The sequence below is a fragment of the Tenrec ecaudatus genome, chromosome 16, assembly GCF_050624435.1.
Source record: "Tenrec ecaudatus isolate mTenEca1 chromosome 16, mTenEca1.hap1, whole genome shotgun sequence".
In the NCBI taxonomy this organism is placed as follows: domain Eukaryota; kingdom Metazoa; phylum Chordata; class Mammalia; order Afrosoricida; family Tenrecidae; genus Tenrec; species Tenrec ecaudatus.
In genome coordinates this window covers 112258641-112272569 of record NC_134545.1, presented here as the reverse complement: position 1 = coordinate 112272569, position 13929 = coordinate 112258641, and the positions used below count along the sequence as shown (strand labels likewise).

At 57.6% G+C, this 13929-nt stretch overlaps 1 protein-coding gene across 1 annotated transcript in view; it reads right to left on the bottom strand.

Annotated features, from left to right (window-relative positions):
• The window catches only part of INPP5A (inositol polyphosphate-5-phosphatase A), a 122013-nt gene that overhangs the window by 35718 nt on the left and 72366 nt on the right, over positions 1-13929 (bottom strand). The window contains exon 5 of the mRNA XM_075533881.1: positions 3807-3870. Coding sequence (XP_075389996.1) covers positions 3807-3870 — 64 coding nt within the window. The remainder of the gene's footprint in view (positions 1-3806; positions 3871-13929) is intronic.

The window sequence follows — 13929 nt, the reverse complement described above, 5'->3', positions numbered from 1 at the left end:
GCAAGTCTATTCTGGCATCCTCTAACTCCTCTTCTCTCCCGTCTCTGATGGCCGTCTGCATTCTCAGTGACTCCCGTCTGAGCCTCCGCTGGTCCTCAGTCACAAGTGCTCCCAGCATCGAGCTGCTCCGAGGACTGTCTGGAAAGTCGAGGCTGTCTGTTGACTTCCAGGAGTTTGTCATTTGCAAGGTCAGCAGTTTGAAACCACGAGCCGCTCCTCGGGAGAAAAATGGGCTTTCTCCTCCCGTGAAGACTGAGTCTTGAAAACCCACGAGGGTTCTTCTACCCCGTCCCACAGGGTGGCCGCTGTAGGCTGGAGTAGACTCGATGGCCGCTGCTCTTTCATAAGCAGTGGGCGGTGTGCCCGTCAGCTGGCCCCTGGCCTGTTCCCACTGCGGATAGCGAGCATCTCTGTGGTCTCTCCACAGATGGCGTCAACTGGTTCCCGTGCACTCCATCCTGGAAGGTACATGTGTACAGGTGCAATTTACAATGTTCCTAAGAAGGTATGTGCAATAATTATGTTGGTCTTTAAAAATTCCATCCCACGGTGTCTGTTCTCCTGTCTGTCACCAAGACCACATGTCCCAACTATGGCTCCTTCTTGTTTCCAACATCACCATCTAAACGCCAATCAAGGCCCCTTGGCTGCATCCTTGATCAGTTTCCAACAGCAGACGTTGGTCCAATCTTCCATATCGGAATCCATGTACTTGAGTAAGAGGCCTGTGAGCCGGTCTTTGTGTAGCCTTATGGGTATTACCCTGTTGCTGACAGCAACACACTTCAAGATAGATCCTGAAATGTCCTTTGGCTGATGAATGAGGTGCCGTTTCTCTTCTGTTTGTCATTCCTGTACAATAAGCCACATGCGTCTCCAACTTGGAATGACCAGTACCAGTACCTTTCAGCCCACTAATGCCGAGGACAATGACTTCTATGCGTTTCAGTTTCTGACAACTTCCAATTTTCTGAAATTCAAACTTGGCACACACATTCCACAATCTAGTAATTATTGGTGGGCATTTGCAGGTGTTTCTGCTCATTTTGAGCTTTGCCCAACCGACCAATGAAAGCGTCGCAAGCATTTCCCGCCCTCACCCTTGGAGTGGCCTGCTCGGGGAGTCAGCTCTTGCTCAGTTGGGTTCTGGGAGCCTTCAACCTGAAGCCCTCATCTTCTGGCACTTCCTCGGGCCGTGCTCCGAAGGTGTCACTGGTCAGTTTCCTGACCAAGGAGACCGCCCGGCCCTTCCTCCCAGTCTGTCTCGGTCTGGGAGCTCTGCGGAGAGCTGGGCACCATAGGTGACTCTGCTGGGATCTGAAATGCCAGTGGTATCGGTGCAAGCACCATAACAGGCAGGACACCACGTCTGACAGACCGGAACATAGCGGACAGCAGACAACCACTGACAAGTTCCCTTGAATTTTGTCTGAGAAAGTCTTGATTTCACCTTCACGTTGAAGAAAAATTTCCCTCACACTCATTCACGCTAAACACTCACTCGCACCCTCCTCTCGGGCACACACAGTGCTGGGGAGAAGCTGGCGCAATCCTTAGTCCTGGTCCCCTGCCCTCTGGCTCCCAGAGACCGTCTCCAGGTCTCTGGTTCCTCGTAGGGGCAAGGTGGCACGCCGATGTGCCACCTTTTTGTCTTTATTGACCTTGCTTGTTCTCCGGACTTCCTGGACCTATGATTTTGTGTGCCATTAATTTGGAGAAATTGTCAAGCACTGCTACTTCAAGGATCCCGTCTGGCTCGCTCTGTCCTCTGGCATTCCCATGGCACAAGGGCTACACGTTGCGTAGTTGCCATGCCTGTATTTAGTTATCTCCCCACGTCTTTTCCTCTTTTCCGTCTGGGAATTTCCAGGGCCGTTGCCAAGCTCACAGACCCTCCGTGGCCTGTCTAGTCTGTGGACACACTGCCAGAGGCGTGCCGCGTTTCCTCTGGGCCCTCGATTCCCAACGTTCCCCTGTGATCCTTCAATCTCAGAGCCCCCGTCTCAAGGTCAACACTAGCCATCTGTCCGAGCATGTTGTCCACTTCTCCCGTTGGATCTCTACGTTGTCAATCGCTGCTGCCCTCGGCCCCCGCCTCCTCAGACCTCTGCTGCCCGGTTATGCCAAGCCCCGGCCACATCTGAGTTGGCATCTGAGGCTTGTCTTGTGCGTTCAGACTTCTTCTTGTGAATTCTGTTGGTGGCCAGACACGATGTGCAGGAGGTGAGGCAATAAGTAATGTGCAGTGCCGGCAGGGGGCGGGGAGGAGCGGGGTGCGGGGGAGAGCGGGGCTGGCGAGAGTGAGGCTGGATCTAAAGTCTCTTGTACCTGCAGGTGCCAGTGGCACCGAGATCCTCTGGCTGTGGGTTTTACCTCCTGCACTGCTGGTCTAGGCCCCCTCCTCACATCGTAGCCCTGTCAGCTGCCATCCTGAGCCTTGTGTGTGTGGTGGAGGTGGGGGTATGGGACATGCAGCAGCATCCTCACGATAGGCTTCACTATTTCACAGTGGGTGCACTATTTCAAAATGGCTACTTTTCCCCTTCCCACTGCATGAAAGGGTCTCCCCAAGGGCCCTTCACAGTGTAACCTGGCTGAGCTCCTGAGGGGCCCCAGGAGACTGTGCTTTGGAGCCAGTGTCCAGTGAGGGTCTCAGGCTGTCTGTGTCAGTCATGTCTCTAGCTTTCAGGGTAGCTGCCAGTCCTGGGTCCTCAGTCCTCTGGGGGACGTAGGCAGAGTCATTGGTCAGTGGTCTCTTGTTGGGAGGGGTCCAGAAGGCTGCTCTCCACCTCTGGGTGCTCTTCTGTCCCCAACTCTCAGTCCCTGTTACTGAGTGGAACTGGTTTCTGTTTCTCATCAGGTTGTCTTCTACATGACACTCAAACGAATAAACCTGGAGCTGGTTTTCCCAGGACCTTCTCAGAACAGGGTCACCTGCAGACCGTGGACGAGTGGTGGCGTGAGCTCACTGCCAACTGGCGCGTGTACCCTGAGACCAGCAACAGAGAATGCCGTCTTCGTTACAGTCCCTGCCCTGCTCAAGCCCTGGTCCAAGCCCCTGCACACTGACCTGCAGCGCCCAGTGAGCAGTGGGCCGGCCATGCCCAACAGCAGCCAGGGCAATGCTGGGCCCACCAGCCCTGGGGTGGCCTCTGCTCCGTCAGCCCGGCTTGCTTAGCCCTAGCCCCTTCTTCCCTCTCACTTGCTGGGGGGGGGGGGTTAGGTGGGTGGGTGCTGCAACAGCTTGAGTCCCAGGGGAAGAGTCAGCAATGGTGTTTCAATGTGTCTCGAAGGCCTTTAGACAACATGCAGGTGAGCAATAATTTTGCTGGCTGGAATCCTGCTCTCACTATTGATGAAATTGCTCCCCAAGCCACTGACAGAAGACCCTGCTTTTCAATTTCTTAAGAGGCAATCTGTCTCCCGAGTGAGCAAAAATAATGAATCTGAACAAATTGACATAATTAGTTGCTCTTCACAGTTATTACAACTTTAGTGGCATTTCAAATTAATGTGATCTGGCTCAGCACCCTCAACGGAGTCCAGCCAACGTCATGTGGAACCGGGAGGTGACACCCAGCAGAGGGTGCTCCTCGCTGGTGACAGGCTCAGTGTCCCCAAGGGCCAGGGGGACAGCGTGCAGCAGGCGTGTCACTGCAGATGTGGGGCGAGGCCTTTCCTCCCGGCTCCACACATGGCCAGTGCCTGTGTCCTGCTCCCACCTCCCTGCTTCCCTTCCTTCCCCATCTGATAGCCTCACCACCCCACCCCCGCCTACAGGGGGAGAAGGGCCCCCAGACGCTTACCTCTGAAGTCAAACTGGTGGATGCTCTTCAGAGACTCGTGGAGGAAATAGAAGCTGCCCAGGGCCTGCGGGCAGAGAGACCTGGTGAGAAGCTGCGCAGGGAGCTGACCCTGGTGGAGCTTGCCTGTCACCCACGGTCAGAGACACATGGTGCTAAGCACAGTGATCAGCCTGACAACAGGCCAACCAGGAGGCCGCTCTTCCTTCATCAGCTCCGCCATCCACTGAGGGCAGGAGACCACTGCCCATGAGAGAGCAAAAGTGAGCGGCCACATGGCTCTGCTCAATCCCCAGGGGGCCAGGCAGGTCTGGAGTGGCCACACTAGAGGCTGAGGTAGGACCCAGGCAGCTGCTTGGGGCCGGGGCCCAGGACCACGTTCAGTGTCTGTAGGTGCCCTGTGGAGCACCCCGGAAACTGCACATGGGTGGTGAGACCACAAGTACATTGCTGGCCGTGTGCCATCAGACAGGATGACATGTCAGCTCCACAGGTTCCCCTTCATTGTTGGTGTCCTCTGCAGAGCGGACCCTTGGGTGTTGGTGAAATGGGGGAGGGGGCTGGGCAGGGGGCTGGGCTCCCATGGTCACTGCATGGCCCCAGCCCCCTGAAGAGATGACCTTAGCTGTGTGATGGTGACGCGCACCCGGAGAAGCCCGAGGAACCAGGCGGAGCCTGCAACGATGAAGCCGTGAGCTAGCTCGCTCGCTCACCGGCACGGTCACTCACATCACAGTCACTCTGGCCAACACAAGGGGGACCAATCCGCTGAAAGGTCCATAGTTAGGACAAATGAACACTGCCGTCCCACGTGGCGCTCCTCCATCAAGGGCCGGGAGCCGCCCTGTCCTGAGGCTCACATCGCAGAGTGTCACTTTGAGCACAGTCCCGCATGTCCTGTGCTCGGAGCCCGACCCCCCGACCCGGGGCAGAGGCAGGTGGGGGCTGCCTGGGGCAGGAGCCCATTCAAGGCAGGTGCTCAGAGGAGATGGCCTAGTGTGGGCCCCAAGCCCAGCCACCACCCCATGGCAAAGCGAAGGCTGCGTCCCTGGGGGGGACCGGGGAACCGGATGCCACCGGACAGTCTGTGACTCCCTGGAGTGTCTAGTAAAGAGAGTGTTTGCAAATGCCATTAACACCTGCCCTGGCTCTGACGGGACAGGTGGCCGGCTGGAGATAGACACGCCGGTAACTGGGGAACACTCGTGTGCTTCAGCACCCCTATTCCCGAAAGCCTGTAACTGCCAGGTTCGCATCACAGCCCAGCAGCACTCAGGTGTGGTCACGGGCCTGGCTCAGACACAACAGGCGCTCCCCAGGGCTCTCAGATTCTCATCAGCCAGCACCACGCTCCTGGCTTCACTGACAGTGTTCTCCGGGTTCACAGGGAGCCCTTGTCCTCCATTCCCTGTGGGCATGCACCTCCTAACCCTGCACTCCAACAGTGTGCCCCGACACAGTGCCAATGGACCCTGGCAGCAGGCTCGGCCTGCAGGTCCACAGGAAGCAGCCTCTGGGTCCCAGTGCTAGCTGTCATCTCTCCGGGCCACCACACTATGCTTCCATGTTGCCATCTGCCTCTACCTGGAACGGGGTTCCAAGACGGCTGCAACTGATGCCCACTGGCTACGTGAGCACCAAGGAGGTGGCCCGAATGAGTCCAGGGCCCTCGCCCCTGATCCAGAGCCCAGTCCACACCCTCTGCCTCTAGGTTCGACTGCAGCCTAAGGCACTGCTTTTGTGGGGTTTCCCAGATGCTGAAGGAAATGGCAAAAAAGAACACATTTTTGACCACTAAGTGGAAGCACTCTGCTACAAAGGCTACCAAACCCCTTTTCTTAAAATAATCATTGAGTAATACATCAGTGCTCAGTGGAAGCAAACTTTCTGTTGCATTCATTCGATTACGAACCACCGCCCACGAGATGGGGCTTTGGTTTAATCGATGTGGAGCTCCATCGATCTCTCCCTGGGTAATGGACTCACAGACGGCAAACGCAACTGGACAAGGCGGTGTCACTGCCCACTTCCTCCGGAGCCATCCTGGGAGGGGCACGGGTCTGGGCTGCACTCAGCATGTCCCTGTCAGGGGTCCTGCCATCTCTGGACCCCCTGTCACATGCTCACAAGGAGAGCCGTGCACTCCCCAAGCCTGATGACCAAGGTCAATTCTGGGTGAACGTAGAACCAGCACGGAGGCCCGTCTGATCAGTCACCACCCAGCCCCTCTCCAGCTCAGCTGCAGCGCAGGGTGCACATGTAATTCTGTTTGTCTGCGTCCCGAAGCCGGTGCTAGAAGTTAATCAGATTGGTTGTCCATTGTATTCAGCCACTTACGAAGCTAATGACATTCTGTCCCCAGAGTGCAGGGCGGGAGGCTCACAGTGCTCTCCCTGCGTGCGAGGGGGCTGCGTGCTGGACACTGGGTCACTAAACCCTGCCACTACTACAGCTCCGGCAGCAGCGTTCCCCATTAGGTGGCTCTGCTGGCAGGGCCAGGTACTAGTCACACCAAAGGCAAAGTAAACCCATTGAGAGTCACCAAGTATCCCCTGCTGGGCCCCAAAAAAACCCTGCCGACTTAGGGGCCTGGTCAGATCCCCAAGCAGGGCAGTGGGGGCAGGGTGGCAGGACAGCAAAGGCACCCTGGGGTCTGTGGCACTGACTGCAGAGCCTGCAGCTGGTCCATGCAACACTCCCCTCCTGGGCCCTCTCTGATAGGGCCATCTGTCCATCTGCTCACAGACCCCAAGCCCCTCTACCATTATGTGGGCCCTGACTCGTGGCTGCCCTGTAAGTTTTCATGAGAGCAGACCACCTCACCTTCCTCCTGTGCAACAGCCAGGGGGCCGAACCACTGCCTTTCTGGTGAGCAGTCTAATGCTTAGCATGCTTCACCACGGGGACTCCTGGTCAAGACACCTACCCCCCCCCTTCCCCGGCCAGGGACATAGGAGAACAGACACAGCCATCTTCCCCCAGCCCGCCCCACCCAGGAAAGAGAGTGGAGATGCAGCTCCTCTGGGGAAGAGGGTGGAGATTTGGGGCCTCTGGGGGAAGGCGCCCATCCCAGCATGCTCTCAGACGCTGTGAGCTGCTGGTGTGGGAACCAGGAGAGGCCACATGCTCCTCACAGAATGTGTTACCAAAGCTGGGTTCTCAACAGGGCCACCCCGCCCAGGGCCTCCAGCCCAGACGGCAGGTGGGAGCGTCTTTAGAGCCTTGGACTTGTTTTAGCTGGAGGGCGGGTGGCCTGGTGGTGGACCCCCGCAGGATCAGAACTAATCTGGGAGGGGAGCAAAGCTCTCTAAGTGGTCATTCACGGAGCCGCCCATGTCCTCTCGAAATGAGATCATCTGAGGCTCTGACAGCGCCTTTCTGGTGACATACACCCCCTGCAAACTGAAACACCTCCACAGGAGCCAGGTAAAACCCTCTATTCAGCTGAGAGTAACTAGTTTCAATGATGGAATTTATTATCTTTCCTATGTCTAAATGATTACAAAAGCAAGTCAATACCTTTTTATGTCCATTAAATTAAGTGGAGAATTTGCATCATAATTAAAGCAACTCTGATCTTGTCTTTGTCTTGTAAAAATCATTAGCTTTTCAATTACAATTTCATTCCTACAAATGTTCTGGGGAGAGAGACAGGGTAATTACAGGAAAATGCACTTTGAGAGCTGGACAGCCAGAGCCCGAGATGCCATTAGGGGACTCGAGGGATAGAAGCCGCTCCTAAAGCGCTGTCGGGGATTTGAGGCCTCAGCTACGTGGGGCCACAGCCGTCCATTCTGCCTCACAACCCGCAGCTCGCTCTCTCTCCCTCCACCGAAACGCAAGCAGCACGTGTCTCTCCGGCCGGCGCCTGTTCCTTCCTGGACCCTCCGCTCGCTCGCAGAGAGGGGCGTCCAGAGTGTGTGGAGAAACGGAACAGAGAGGACCAGCAGCGGCATCGGCTCCGTGGCAGTGTGTTTGTCTTCTTGGGTTGGGTGTGGCGAGTCCCCTTGGTTCCATTTCTTGGGGGCATTTCCGCTGGCTGTGGGACCACAGGCAGGCAGTCTACCATGGGGCATGCATGACATTCCATGCCCTTAAGTTTGACTGCTTCTGCAGAACCCGAGGGAGCAACCTGGCGTCTGCCTGTCGGTCCAGAGCTTTTCTAAAGGTATCCGTCTTCCCCTTCTCCCCCTGGCAGCTGTTGGGAGCTCCTGGCAGTCTGTGGGGTCCTGAGGTTTGATCGCATTAAATCACAGTATGAGTTTGATTAATACTGCCTGGGGCTCACTGGGCTTCAGAGTCTGAAGACAGGACTAGATGCGGAGGTGGGGGGTCACAGCCATCCAACCCTTCCTCCCCGCAAAGGTCTCAATAAGGGTGAGAGAGCAAGACCCTGTGTGTGCCAGAGCCCCTCGGGAAGTGGTGCTTCTATTCCGACGCCGCCACTCAAGTGCATCCTCCAGATCTCAACCCCACTCAGCCCACCGACGAGTGTGGGAAGCCCCACACACCTACATACCCCACAGTCATTTCTAAACCATCACGGCCAAGCGCACTGAACCAACCTCACTCCTGGCACCCTTCCCTGAGGTTCTAGGTCCAAGTGCCAAGTTCAAGTCCTGCCCTGCCCTCTTGGCCTTTCACATCTGTGGCCTCTCTGTGCCACAGGGTGTCCCCATGGGGTGTCTCCATGGGGTATTCTGAGAAGAATGATGCAGGCAGGCACACAGAGCAGAGTCCTGTCCAATGAGTTACTTCTTTCAACCTGGCACCCGGACGATTGGGGGTGGGGGGGGTGTCCGTTGCCAGTTAGGAGGTCCCTGTGCCCTGAGCACAAGCATCTAAGTCAGCTGGGAGGTTGGAGGCCCTCCTTTCCTCAGGCCATGGAGGGGCCCCTGAGCAGCAGCCCCCCAGGAGGAAAAGGAGGGGTGTTCCCTGGAGCCTTTCCTCCTGCCACAGGTGTGGCACAGGTGTGGTGAGCAGGCCCTTCCTGCTTCTAAGGGTCTGGAGAAAGACCTCTTTCTGAGGCCGAATCACAAGTATCCCTTATGGGAAGGCATGGCGAGCCGCCCCACACTAATGGTCCTGTTATAAATGTGCCCTTGCTGGCCAGGAAAGGGGACAGCTGTCAAGCTCTCCCTCTGTCGGCACTTTCCCCACTTGGGCACTGCTGACCACATGGCATCTATCACCCTGTCACACTCTCCAAGCAGAGGCCCCCGGTGGGGCGGCAGGGTGTCCACGTGAGACTGTGGGGAGGTAAGGTGGTACAGACCAGGCTGGAGGAACAGTGCTGACCAGGCTGGGGTGGTGGTAGTGGTGAGTGCTGACCAGGAGGGAGACAATATAGAGCTGGTTGTGGGTCGGTGGGAATCATGCTGATGGGGGGGGGCAGGACTGAGAGGACACAATCAAGTGACCCGAGGGCGAGGGTGCATGGGCAGCAGGGGTGGAAGGCACAGTGGGGTGTGATCCAAGAGAGCACAACACGTTCACAATGACATAGGGCCACAGCCTGGTGTGCGGAATGAGCACCAGCATGGGGCTCCCCAGGCTGACCACCCCGAGGCCCAGGGAAGACATGTGTCACCCTCCACCCCTCCGTACCCTATTCTGACCCCACCGCCCCTCCTGTGGCCATCCACTTCTAGGCTGGGCTCAGCCGTCCACCGCAGGGAGCACGGGACTCACGGAGGATGCTCACCATGGTGGGCTTCCTGGGGAAGTTCACAGGTTACCACACAGGTGAGAGACACTCAGCATGCGACGGTCACCAGGACAGTTTCTTCTCTGCCGTGCCCGTGGCAGGCAGGCCTCCCTCTGGCACTCAGCCCCTCAGTCTGGCCTCTGCCCTACTTGGGCAGTTACAAAGCTCTTTCAGGGTGGCCAATGAATACCTGTAGGGCACGCCAGTCTGCTGTAAGCACAGCTCGAAGGCACCCCACTCTAGCTCCATGACTCAGCGAAGCCGGATCCCCAATTAAGTGCCCACAGGCACCCCACCCCACAAGCCAGCCTCCTGTACCCAAGCGCTCAGCTTGACTTACTCTGTGGGCTGGGCAGTCCACCGCTCTGCCTCCTGGACCCAGGAGGTGCTGGTGCAGGGACCTCAGAGTCCAAAGGTGGCCCTCCACTCCTGGTCCCTCCCTCCCTGCTTCTGAGAGGGCTCCTTACTACAGCTGACCCTGTGGGCACGCCCTCACAGCTGAATCAGCCTCCATCAGTAGGGGCTCCACCTTCTTATCCAGACCCCCCAGGAAGCCCAAGGTTGAAGTGGGAGAGCAGGAATGGTGTCCTCTGGTTTCAGAGGAAGAAAGCAGTCAGTTGGCAGGTACTGCTCCTCAGCACACAGACACTGTGTTGCTAGGCAGGCAGGTCTGTGTCCTCGTGCCCAGCCCTGCGGACCAAGGCAGCCCACATGGCCCCACAGGGCTGGGCACGAGGACCAGGAAGCTGCTCACCACTCAGGCCCAGCTTCTTTCCAGGAGAGAGCTGTGCAGGCGCTGACCGCAGCAAGCACCACCCCACAGGGCCTTCTGCAGCAGGAGAAAGGTGCAGCTCCTGGCCATGGGGACCATGCGCAGAACAGCACACGGCTGTCTCGCTGACATGGTGCTGCACTGTTCACTCGGCCATCCATGGAAGAGGACCGGACCCCGTGTGGGGTCTGGAGTGAGAGGCACTGGGTGCATGTGCTGTGAGCTCAGATAGGGGGCACAGGTGTGGCGAGTGCAGGGAGGGGCGTGGTGAGTGGGAGGAGGTGGGGGGGGGGCAGGCAGATCTCCGTGCAGCTCTCCTTAGGGAAAGGCCCGCTGGCTCTGGTCTGCCCATGGCCGTGATGTGGTGGCAGTGATTTCTGCCAGGCCACACAAGATAGGAGGGGCTTGGGTGGGTCTCGCAATATGGGGAGCCTTCTTGAGCCTATGGGTCCAGAACTGGGCAGAAAGTGCAGCTGAGCACCATGGGGTGGGGGCCTTGAGGTGGGGGGTGTCTTCAAGTTGAGCTGGTTTCAGAGCAGCAGGAGGGTGGAGGGCTTTCTGAGAAGAGGTCTGAGACCCTGAGGATGTAGCGGATGGTGGTCTGTAGGTCAGAGTTCAGGGGTCAGCCGGCTGGAGGAGTAGAAAGGGACTGTAGAGCAGTAGAGCATGCAGGGGCCTGGAGTGGCTCAATGGGGGGTGGGGGGTGGGGGAGACCTGGCATCCAAGGGTGCTGCAGTAGGCATGGCTGGCCCCAGACACATGGCCACTGCCCCACCGACGTGTCAGCAACACAAGCAGTGCAGATGCGCTGCCATGCCAGCAGCTCAGGGAAGTACGTCATCTGGCCCCATGGCATAGACCGAGGCCACATGCATACGCCACACTGTTAGCCACGTGGAATTCGGCTCTTCCAGAGACCCCAGGGTCAGACACTCGAGGGCTGGAAACTAAACTATGTCCATTTTCACAGCAATGGGTGTCAAAGCTGTCCCAGCTCTCTCTGCACACTGCCCCTAGCACATGCTTGCAGGCCAAGAACTTGGAAAGCAGGGTCCCATCCTCTCAACTCCGGCCTGCACTGGGGACCTGGGGCCTCGGGGGCTCATCGCACACCAACGGTGCAACGTGAGCCCAGCCAGGCTGACTGTGCCACTGGCCCGGGTCCAGACCTGTCACCTCTGTGCTACAGAGCATCAAGGTCACGGCCCTTCAGAGCCCGCTCCGTAAGGGCTGCTGCCTGCGGACAGAGCCCGAGGCTCAGGATCACGCTCCACTATGCTTGGCACCCAGTGTGCTGCCACCTGCAAGCGTTTCTCTGACTTCCCTCGAGTGCCTCCCTAGGTGTACAATGGAGAACACAGACTTCGTGAGACTCCCGGTGAAAAGCAGAGGCTCAACACAGGCTGGCTGGGGGCCCGGGCAGGGCCGTGTGTGGGCCACGTCAAAGCCACGGGAGCGCATCCAGAGACACGGCCGGGCTACACACAGATGGTCACCGGCTGGGCGTCACCCTGGGGAGCCCACCACTTCTCCAGGACTCCAGCAACAGACTCGGATGCACAGGAGGAGGGGGAGGAGAAGGAGGAGGGGGATGAGGGGGAGAAGGAGGAGCAGCAGCAGCGGCAGCTAGCAGCGGCTTTACCCCCATTCTCTTAGTCGAGCTCTAATTAAATCTCTAGCCCGTTGTTTAAAAGAAAGCCATTATGGACTGTGATCAAGAGTTTCATCATCCCCGGAGCTATAAAATCAATCACTTTAGTTGTTATGACGTAACCTCGGGAGCGCACGAGGCCAACACAGCCTGCTTCTGCACGAGGGTCGCGTCCACAAAGGCCCAGGGAGTAGCTTTGCACAGTGACCACAGAAGACTTGGGGGTGTCCACTGAGGCTAGGTGCCACTGTTTCCAAGGCGACAAGAGCCCAGCCCTCCCGTTCTATTTCCTCTGTGAAGGGATCAACAGCACTTAGCCTGAGTCTTGCCCCAGGGACAGCTCTGAAGGACCATGTACACTGTGGCTCAGCTACTGTTTCCTAGAGCCCCCCCTAAGACCCCCCACTACCCTTGCACACCTCCATCCCGGCCTGGGCCCCTCCCCCATGACCCCCGCCCTGGTGAGCATGTCGGAGCATTTGCTTCACGATGCCCAGGAAGGAGGAGAGATAACAAATGCTCCTGAAGTCACACCTGCGCAGTCTCCCTGTGCTGGCGGAAAGGTCGGCGCTCCGGAATACGCTGGATAAACAGAGGTCGGCACGGTGGACGGGTCACTGGAGAATTGGCGCATGGCAGAGAATGAATAACCCGCAGATGCTCCCATACCCCATTTGTCCCCCTTTTCCAGGAGCCCAAAGATTCATGTCGCTGCATGCAGCCAGTTCATTACCGAGAAGTGTCATTCCTCTTCCGGCGCTTGCTGGGCAGCGGGCGGCCCCTGGAGGACCCTTCAATGTTTAATTCCCCATCATGTGCTCCACTGAACAGCTTAATCTCTGCTTGTATGATCAATACTATATCAGTGTAAATTAAAATGACAATTTTAAAGTAATTAAGCCTGTTAATGCTCGATCCAAATGTCATTATTTGCACAAGGGATTGAGGAGAAATGACCGGCGTGAAGGGTGACAGGGAGCCGAGAGAGCGGCCTCGGCCCCGCTGCTCAATGCCGCCGCACCCTGCCCCGATGCCGATCCAATTTCTATCGAGGATAACGCAGTTTGATAAATTTAATTCCGGCTACAAACTCAATTACTGTGCTAACAGATGAAAACGGGAGGAGACGAGGATTGGGCCCCGGCTCTAGGAAGGCCCTCCACCCTGGAAGGAGACCCCACAGCCCTGGCCTGATTCGATTTGCTCCAGCTCTTCTGAAAACCCTTTAAGATAATTACGATGCTGGAAGAGCAGCCGACATTTATTAAACAGCCCCATCTCAGGCCCGGGCAGCGGGCCACCAGGCAAACGGGGGCTGTCCTAACAAGTGTGGCTGGCCATCGTGACGTGACTGGGCCCCATCACTGCACCTGCCAGGCTCTGTGGGCCCCTGGTGGGATCTGCCTGTCTGTGCCCTGCCACCGGGCGCTGGCTCTGAAGCTCTGGGCACAGCCACCCTCTCCCCCAGGCAGCGTGCAGTACTGGCCTGCAACGGCCGGGTCCATCTATTATATCAGCAATAAAAACGGACAGGTCCGCATTAATCCCAAGATGAAGTGAGAGTGTAGCAATTTCCGTTTGAAAGATGTCCACGCGCTGGGCAGCAATCGGTCAGCGTCTGCTTGGTAGCCCCCGCTGTGGCTGCCCTAACCACAAGGTGCCCGACGGGTGCCCAGTGGCAGGAGCCTGTTCAGGCAAGGGGACCCGTGCCTCACCACCCCTCACTCCCGGCTGCTTGGCTGGGAGGCTCCGGCCAGTCGCCCCTGCCTGCCCTGTCTGTGTCCACTGGCGGTGAACAGCACCATTTGTCTCAGTCCAGAGATGGGGCAGCCACACAGCCAACTGACTCTAAGCCGGAAACAAGATGGCCGTTGACCTCTGTTCTTCGACCCAGGAAAGCACACCAGTCAGAAATCCTGAGGGTGACCAGTTCTCTGTAACCAAGGCAAGAGGCACACGGTGGAGGGGAAACGCGGGCACTCTGCGTGGTGAGAGG